Source organism: Polistes canadensis, unplaced genomic scaffold, assembly GCF_001313835.1.
Source record: "Polistes canadensis isolate GaletaPanama2010 unplaced genomic scaffold, ASM131383v1 scaffold_111, whole genome shotgun sequence".
Classification (NCBI taxonomy): domain Eukaryota; kingdom Metazoa; phylum Arthropoda; class Insecta; order Hymenoptera; family Vespidae; genus Polistes; species Polistes canadensis.
In genome coordinates, this window is record NW_014569658.1 from 104,937 (window position 1) to 115,312 (window position 10,376).

At 29.7% G+C, this 10,376-nt stretch overlaps 2 protein-coding genes across 2 annotated transcripts in view; one reads left to right on the forward strand and one right to left on the reverse strand.

Annotated features, from left to right (window-relative positions):
- LOC106787718 (mitochondrial coenzyme A transporter SLC25A42-like) overlaps positions 1-241 on the reverse strand; it is a 6,091-nt gene extending 5,850 nt beyond the window's left edge. Inside the window, exon 1 of the mRNA XM_014750321.1 lies at positions 178-241. The gene's annotated coding sequence lies outside the window, so the exon portion shown is untranslated. The remainder of the gene's footprint in view (positions 1-177) is intronic.
- A 1,014-nt stretch (positions 242-1,255) lies between these two features.
- LOC106787719 (pro-corazonin-like) lies at positions 1,256-4,655 on the forward strand. Its single transcript, XM_014750322.1, has 3 exons — positions 1,256-1,367; positions 3,904-4,168; positions 4,422-4,655. The coding sequence occupies exons 2-3, from the start codon at positions 3,908-3,910 to the stop codon at positions 4,527-4,529; spliced, it is 369 nt and encodes a 122-aa protein (XP_014605808.1). The 5' UTR covers positions 1,256-1,367; positions 3,904-3,907; the 3' UTR covers positions 4,530-4,655.
- The last annotated feature ends 5,721 nt before the right edge of the window (positions 4,656-10,376 follow it).

Sequence of the window (10,376 nt, forward strand, 5' to 3'; positions counted from 1 at the left end):
TATATATATATATATATATATGTATACTCGGTTTTCTATACGACACACACTCTGATTGCGTGATTACATTTAAGAATGCAAAGGAGTTTGAGAGAAATAAATGTATATGCGAATAAAGAAAGAAAGAAAAAGATAGATAGATACAACAGACGTATAGGATGTATGCTTTTAACTTACGTGCGTGCTCAGCGGAGAACGAGAAATGTGCTTCTGTCGTACGTCACATGACCTTCGCTACTGCATTAACCTTATATATTTGTGATAGATGACGCTGTTCTTTATCGTAAATATGTCAACAGGTTCCATCTCTGTTTATCTAACTTCAATGAAATTTCTTTTATTCGCGATATCGATGATAAATTGATTTGAACGGTAACTTACCGACAGAGTGGATGTCGGTAAATTTGATCGGTAAGTAAGATCTCTATACAAGATAATATAGATATCTTACTTATCGACATCTATGGTAAAGAAGTTTCTTTTTCTTTTTTTTTGAACATTGAAAACGCATAAAAGAATGCAGAAACTTTAGAATCTAATTAAAATTGTAAATTATGTTAAAAGATGTAAAACGGGATGAACCTATCGGATAGATCATATGAAGTAATAGTAGAGTTGTTTTTTATCGCTCGAGATGATTATAAATGATATTTTGGAGTATTGTTTAATTTCTCTTTTTTTTTTTTTTTAATATTGCAATCGACATAAAACATTTCGATCGAATTCGAAGGTAATATAAATGTATATATATATATATATTACTCGAAGGAAAGACTAATGCGATTTCGTGCAAGCGATAGAGTCACGACAGTGCACTGTAGTAAATATTTGAATAGTAATAAATTTAGTTAAAATAAGATGGTTTTTTTCAAATGTTTCGGAATCCGGTGTTTCTCTTAAACGAATAATCGATGATTCTTGACATTTACTTGTTCTTTTCTACATCGAAATCCTTTCAACATGAAATATTCTTAGAAGAGTTATTATTAAAATGAATTATAATCTTTCGCGTTGAAAATAATGAAACACCTACACGCATGTAGGGTCCTTCAAAATGAGCCAATTGATGTTTCTTGTATATTCCTGTCGTTCCTTAGATTAACAAATTAGATCACAATACATGGCTAATTTTAATAACCGGCATCCCGTTGAATGAGAAATTTTGCGTGAAACATTTAAGACGATCGAAAAAATATGTACCAAGGTAAACTAGGACAGATTTTCCCATATAAAAGCTAGTCCTGTTGTATCCGACAGCACAGTTTTCGAGGAAACCTTCTCGTGCATCAACATAGATCATCCTTGGTCATCTTAACATCTTATCCTCGAAATTGTCAATAACTAAAAAGATATATCATATATATCGTGTAAGTATATATACATTTATTCAATTAATTAGAGGAAAAAATTCTACACAATTATTCAAACAATATAAGCATAATATAATATTTAATTGAATCGATATTTAGAAATATTTTTAATCAGTGTGCAAATGTATATATATAATATTTATAATACGGGTTTGTATCAGATTTATATCAAAATTACACATAGATAGATAGAATGCAAATATATTTTGATTATAATAACTGACCATATTTATACGAAACAAAATACTGAGCGAATAAAATCGAAATGAGAAAGAGAAAGAAAAAGAAAAAAAAAAAGAACAAGATAAATTAATCTTAGAAACAAATTGACTTTTAAAACTAGAGAATAAAATATAATGAAAGTAAACCGATCGAATATCGATATATTTTATCTGCGTTAGAATACGATAGCCCCTAACACGTTTAAAGGATTTATCAGGTCATCGTAGTTAGCTTAAATCCATTTCGACGTTTCTCATTAGTATTTTATACCAGGCGTAAGCGTTAACGAGAAGTAATTTAAAATTGCAATAGCGCATTCGTCCTACTCCTAGAATCGTTCGATTTACACGAGCGTATATATCCAATCGGCTATACTAATGCAACCGGTTAAACGTAGAAGGAAAATCACGTTTGATTTTAATTCGGCTAATTTCATCAAATTTACAAAAGTGTATATATATATATATATATATTATTGATCAAAAATATTGGTCACAAATTGTGAACAATAAACATCGATCGAATACTTTAAAAAAATAATCAAGAAGAAAAAGATGTGAAACAAACAAAAAAAAACATAGGAAACAATTTTGAAAATGATAATTAATCGAATTAAAATTATAAACATTTAAACGATTATATTGAAATTATTTCTAAAAAACGTTCTTTTACGTTCTAGATGAAAAAATATGAATAGATAGATAATGTGTTTAACATTTTTAAAATGAATCGCGTAAGATGCAATTTACCACCCTCCTCCCTCCCTCCCTCATCCCGATTCTATCTCCGTTTCTCTTCTTTTTCTTCAAGCATCTTCACCCCTTTCACCATTCGTCCTTCTCGTAAGAAGGAAGAAAACGACCCTATGTGTTTCGTCTTCTATGCAACAGAGAGATGCTGGTCACGTTTCTTATCCGCGGGACACTTAGTAGCACTTACTCTTATCTTAATGACCAGGGACGCGCGTAGCGTTAATGGTCCCCCTTTAAAATTAGCACGACGGGGGAGAAGGGTTTGTTTCGGGCACTCTAAAAGAACAAAAAAAAAACAAGAACCCCTCTCCTCCCCTCCTCCTCCTCCCCCAACATCGAAAAAATATAATACGACTTATCGTTTATTTATTTCGATTATTTTATTATTTATCTATCTATCTTTTTTTCGTACGTTTTTTAAAAGAATTTTAAACGCGTCAGACAAATTTGGTATATTCGGAAATTTCATGTACACCGAATGATGGTTTTTCTTTTTTGTTTTCTTCTTTCTTTTTATTAATATTATATTGTATACGGGATGAAGAGAATGATATTTCAAATGATTTAAGAAGACGAATAAAGTTTGCTGTTAGCGTTGAGAATTGTTAAACTTACAAATGGTAGTAACAGTCGTGCATTTTTAAATCTAGTCTCCTTTTAAATCGGATCGTTGAACCGACAAGTCAACCGTGATAAGCACTCTAGCCTATTGTTTTCAACTTCGATTTATTGATCATTATTATAGCTTATGTCGTTTAGTATAAAATCTCTTTGTAGTATAATATCGTTCATAAAAAATATCTTTTTTAATATTAATAATAATAATAATAAATAATTTCCATTTGTTTGTTAGATGTAAATTAAAATATAAAATATGACACACACACACACACAAAGTAAAAAAAAAATCGGGAATTAAAATAAATATAATAAATACTATATTATAAATTTTTTCTCTCCATTTGTATTTTATTTTTTTTTCTTTCTTTCTCGAGATGAAATCGATCGTACCGAGTCGGCAGGTCAATAAGGACACGAATTAATTCGAGTTAATGGGGAAAGAATGATATAATAAAAAAGTCTTGATTATTAAATTATACTATGCGTCTTTCACAATTAGTTCAAGAGTGTCTGTGTCATATTATAACTAATAGAATCGGTTTACTCATCACCATTTCTACCTTAATCTCCACCTGATCCACCTTAAACCTCTCTCATCCCATCAAAATCTTCGATTTGAATAGACGTTAGTCTATTTAGACGTATGCCAATAAATTTACCTACGTTGTTACACTTTGTCCTTTCTTTCAAAGGATTAATTAACCCTACTCTCGCGTTACGCGTTCATTTCAACGTTTCAATCGCGTCTCAACAACAAAAATTATATATTTTATTTAATAATGTTAATAATTTTTTGATATATATAAATAATATAATGAAACATATATAGTGTCAAAAATTAATATGTGTATCTATATGTATGTGTAGTATTTTATATTAATTAAATATAATATAATAATATATATATATATATATGTGTGTGACTATATCGATTGCAGAAAAATGGCTGTTGTTTATGGTGCAACCATTGTCCTAGTTTTATCGTTTCTGACAACTAACGTGTTGTGTCAGACCTTTCAATATAGTCAAGGATGGACGAACGGTAAACGCACACCCACGGAAGTTAATTCTCAATTGTTATATCCGGCTTCATCCTGGATGAAAAATAATTTAGATTCGCAATTCGACAATTTTTCACCGCAACCACGTAATAATGATCTACAACGAATGAAATTATTCCATCAAGGAAATGTTAACGAAGCTGTAAGTAATGTTCTTTCGTGTGTGTGTTTTTTTTTTAACTCAAATTTGAATAACTCGAATAAAATTCTTTTCTATAGTAATTTAAATCGTAAAATTTCGAATTTTATAATCAATTTAATTTGCATTTAATTTCAATGAATTCTAATAACAAATCTATATATAATTTTCTATTATAAAATTATTCGAGTGTAATATAGAATTTAATTAAGAAAAAAATTGTATTTTTGTGTGTGTGTGTTTTCTTTTTTTAAAGCTCTGTCTGCTACCTTGCGAGACAAGCACGTCGAGAAAAAATCTCCGAGAAAATCAGCAAAGAAAAGGATTCAATTTCGAGGGTGCTAATAATATTTATCAAATGTAATTAATCAAAATGTGTCACGAAATTTACGAATAGAAATAATCATTAATCAATCTTTCAAATATTAATATATCTATCAGCAAACAAAACAAAAAAAAAAGTCGATAATAAATTAAAAGTATATTCAAATAATTGTAATCTCAATTTTATTTATAAATCCGACCTCGTCGATTAAAAAATCATCGAATTATTTTTAAATTATATATATATATATTAAATCTATAATATATTGATTTTATATTTATAAATTATTTTCAAAACATTACGATTTATTAACAATATCACACATAATCTCCAATATTTTCATTTCTACCAACTTTACATACGTTACATACTTATTTAGTTACATATAATAATAATAATAATAATAATAGTTCTATAGATTTCTTCAAGTAGTCCAGTTTTCATCGGTAGTTTCTATTGGACCGTCGTTTAATTAAGTTTTCGTAGTTGTAATTGGACAGACGGTTCGATAGGATAGATCACGAATCCAGTTAGGTGTTTTCTCTTTCTCTTTCTATCCCATACACATATATACTACACAAGTATATATACGAGAGAGTGAACGCATATATACATACATGTATACGTGCATACACGTATAGAAGCATTTCGCAGGGTATTTTGTCTGTCAACGGAAGATGGAGTGAAACTCAGGCGAGTAGAGACACCCGCTGAGTCCATGGATTACCAACCCCTACCAACAACTTATCCCGAATTGCGACTCACCACTTCGATTTCACAACCGATATTAGAAACTATCGATGTGTATATATATATATAGATTCTTTTATCGTGATAAATAATATACTAAATATAATATAATGATAATAAATAATATTAAGATAATGTAAATGTGTTTATGTGTATGCGTTTACAATGCATTTTAATTGGGGTTCATTGTGGTTATGTATTACGTAAATGTATTGCAAGTATGACTATATGTGTGTGTGTGTGTTCATCCTTTTAACAAAAATATTTCGTCATGTTTAATGTGTTTATTAATAATTAATATGATATATAAGAAATATTTAAATAATGACATATATTTTTATTATAATTGCATAACATAAAGTTCAAAATGTTCAGAGTTCATTGAGAGAGAGAGAGGTTGTTGTACCATTTTTTCTTGCATTTGCTATTATTACTTAGCTGTTTTTTTTTCTTTTTCTAACATTATACAAGATGTTTAGTATATTCCTACGTAACGTTAAAATCCGATATTTTTTTAAGATGCGAAAGATTATATTATTATTTCAAAGATGCACAAATCTTAATGAACTTATCCATAAATTATTTTTCAAATTTCAAGTATCAAGAATTGAAATGTTTCATACTAATTACGAGGGGACAAAATTAAACCTATTGTTATTTTCTTTTTTCTTTCTTCGCCACGTGTGAAAGGTCATACGAAGGTTCATAGTGACCATTTGCACTTAAGATTATTGCTGGTGGATTACGCGATTAGAGTCAGTCAAACAAATATGCAATCATTTTTTTTATTTTTCCTTCCTTCCTTCCTACTAACAAACTATTCAAAATATCGATTATAAAAAACAAAAATTTGACAAAAAAAAAACGCGAATAAAAATTATTAAAATTCAACGCCTAATTTCAATAGAATAAGGTCACACATACACACACGCAAAGTATTTTCATCTGCACTTACTATTATTGCCATGATCGTCGTCAGTTAGGTATAATATACGTAAGTACTTACTTATACACATAACAATCGGCCCGTGCCTAATGCACTTAAAACTTAGCTGTTAATCGGAATGGCAATTAGGCGAGGCGGCACACGGGAACAAGTTTAATCGCATTAAATATTAAAACGTCGTCGCGAAACTGCGAAGCTAATGCTATGACTGGGGCCCTTCTTCCCCCTTCTTTCCCCCTCTTCTTCTTCTTCTTCATCTTCTTCTTGACTATAGTTTTCTCTCTCATTTCCTTTTGTTATTACATGGACACGCGTGTACACGTGCCCTAACACTAAGACATTAACTAACGTTCATCTAACATCTCTCCGATACTCTTGGGAATGTAAGTAACTAATGGTTGTATTGGTTATTTTTTTTTTTCTTCTCTTTCTTTAATTTTGTTTTGTTTACTCGTGAATACTTCGAAATAATCTGTATATATGTATGTATATGGGAAATAGAAATTAATTTGAATCGATCGGTTGTTCTTGATCATTGCAATAATCAAAATTGGTATTTTTTTTTTTATAGTGATTAAATTTATGTTAAGATAATGTAAATGTGTGTACGCGTTTAAATAAATGTTCGTATAGATCAATTCACTTTCGATGATATAAATTAAAAACAAAATGAAACAAATATATATTCGTATTTTTGATAATACATACAAAGAAAGAAAATAATAAATCAAAGTAGAAATGAATCTTTCGATTAATTTATTACTTTCAAAGATTAGTAATATACATTTTTTGAACGAATTAAACGTATTACTCGTGACATTTGTATAATATATTATTTCGTGTTGATCATTTTTATTTTTATTTTTATTTCTCGTTTACGTTTGATTAATTATTCTTCAAGAAGAAAAAGAAACGTGATATGATATCTCTCGCGAGAAGAAGCACTTTGGTAACAGGGAGTATTATTAGCGATAGGCGGAAAAGTGAGAGAAGAGAAAAGAAGAAAAGAGAAGAAAATAAAAGAAAAGAGAAGAGAGAAAAAGAAAAAGCTCTTTCGTATAAATACATAAAATCAAGCAATCATCGTAAATGGCGATGGTGGTAGTGGTAGTGGTGGTGGTGGTGGGTGGGGGTGGTGGTTGTAATAGTGGTAGGGGTTGTTGAATCGAGAAATACAACCGTGTTACCTTTTTCGTTCTGTCGTCTGTCGCCCGTTGTTTGTCCTACGACACGACGGAGAAAAGCTTGCTTGTATTGTATTGCTTGCTGTTCTGTTTCTGCTTAAAGAAAAAAGTCAAATAAACACGCGTGAATACGAACCAACCTAAAGGTTTATATACGTAATACGTCATGACAAAATGTTTGACGAGGTACGTGTCTTCTGCGTATAAAACAATCATTTCCATTTTGTTTCTCTCTCTCTCTCTCTCTCTCTTTCTCGATTACGTATACATAATGTTTTTCGTAATGTTAATCCTATTAAAGATTTCATTTGTTATTAAAATTCGTTTATCTTACTATAATATTCTATTAAGAAAATTTGAAATCCTGTTAGAGAGAGAGAGAGAGAGAGATAAGTAAAATTTGATTTGTTAATGAAAATTGATTTTGTATATTTAAGTGGGGTTTGGTTAAATGTCGTTGTATTTTCCATAAATTATGATTTGCAAACCTTTTTGTATGATTAATAAAATAATATATAATTGAAAAAAAAGAAAAACACAACAAATATAATTGCAACTAGATAAGTGTAAAGAAAAGGGGAGGGGGAGGGATGAAAAAAAGGAAAAGGGTTTGGGTCGAGTGTCGTGAGAAAAAGTATAAAAATTTGAACATCATATCGCAACTATATATAAACGCGTTCTTCAAAAAGTAAAACCGCAAACTATCGGAAATACGTAGTTGGGAAGAAAGAGATGGAAACACGGGAAGAAGAAAAAGAAAAAAGAAAAAATAAGAATAAACGAAAGAATGGGGGAACATTTTAACGGCAGGAAACGAACGGTGTTTAGAGAACTATATTTTAGGAAACGCGCCACTTAATGATCACGAAAATTGATCATCGGTTGTTCTTTTATTTGATCATAATGCCACCCGCCTAGTTTTTTCTTTTTTTTCGTATATTTTCGGAACACACTTTTAAAAACATTTCCAAAAATCATACGTCTCCGAAAAAGTAATAAACGGAAAACGTTTATTTGTTTTCGTGGGAATTCATTTAAAAACAAAAAAAAACAAAAATAAAAAATTAAAAAGAAATGATTCCTTTTGTTTTTCGTAGAAAATAAATTAAGAACACACACAAAGTACATATATTGTAAAATTAGAAATAAAATATTAAATAATAATTAGAGTTGATTAATGGTGTTATAAAAAGTTTTGAGTCTCGAAAAAAATGATACTTTTATCTATCTTTATTTTTAAACTAAAGGGTCATTTTTCAAAACCCATCCACGCGTATATGCAATCCAATTTATTATTTTTATTTATTTTCTTATTAATTTCTAATATATCATACATATATATATATATAATTAATATAAGAAAATCTTATATAGGGAAAAATCTTGATTAAATTCCACGAGTATCGAGTTTAACACACACACACACACACACAAATTGCTGAAATCATAACGAATCGAAGAACACACACGAGGTATATTCGTCATAGCAACTTTTCATCGATGCTATGAATTTCCATAAGCTTGCCTCAAAATTACTTTTTTTCGATTGGGTTGAACGAGGTAACGAACAAAAAAAAAACAAAACAAAAAAATCACATCTTTCATTTCCCTCCTCCTCCTCCACCCCCCTCGACCCCGACCAGAGCAACACCTTTCACCGAAAACAAAAATATCGAAACTAACAACAAAATATACGTTTCATTGCATAGTATTTCAACCAACGCGTGGATTTTTTTTTATATCTACCAATATTTTCAACTAGCAATGACGATAAATTTTACGTCGTACGAAAATAAATATTTCTTTCACACACATACAGATACAGACACTCTTGTGCATATATATATATGCAAGTTCGTTCGTACGTGTGAGATTACTTTCGTGATTTTTATAAACCAACATTAAAAATATTAGAAATAAAATTTTTTTGGAAGGTTCGCAAATTCGTCGAAAAATTTGTCTCGTCATATTATCTCGTTGTCGAAGAAACAAAACATTTCATCAAATTGTTTCGTCTTTGTCTATGTTGAAAATTAAGAAAGGATAAATAGAAATAAGAGTTTACGTTGTTGATGATTACAGGGCGCCATACATTTTTTTTTAACTTTTGGGTGTTCGAAGTTTCAACGATCAACGATTTAAAGTGACTAAGAGAGACAGAAAGAAAGAGAGAAAAAGAGAGAGAGAGAAAAAGAGAGAGATGAAGAAACCGGAAATGACCGGAAATGACCGGAAATGGTAGAGTTGTTCCAATTTCTTTTACGTACTTATCATCCTAACGAAGACACAATCATGGTAATAAATAATACGACAGTTGTTATTACGAAAAACATTAAATATCTTACTTTGATAGGTTGTTTTGTCATACACAACTAGAATGAGAAAATACGAGATATATTTCATTATTTTTTTTTTAATATATATCATTTATTTTCTTATGTAAAAAGAATTAAAGGTAACATTATTGTTTGATTTGTTAATTAATCGATACAATAAGCTTGAATCAAATTAATAATAAAATTTCGTAAGATTACTTCACTTACTTTAAGATGAATGAAAAAAAAAAGATGTGTATTATTGCAGACCGGGGGAGGGGGTAGAAAATTGAGTAAAACATGTGACAACAAAAATATGTGTCAACTTATATATTAGAACATTAAATTTTTACCTTTGTACGATTAAGTTTGACCAAATGAATGAACAAAACGATACAGCAAAAACCCGTATTATTATTATTATTATTATTATTATTATTATTTTGTTTTTCGTATTCTTTCTGGAAAAAAAAGAAATCATCTGGTTTTTTCTTTTTCAATTTTTTTTTCTCCTTCCTTTAAGGTTACAGGGATATTTGTCCCCGAAATAATTGGGCGGGTCGACGAAGATGAAAACGAAGACAACGAAGACAACGAAGATGACGACTACGACGACGACCCACACGGTTGTATTTCTCCTCTGCAATTACCGGCAGTAAACGCGGCCACATCCGGTTTAAAAAAAAAAAAA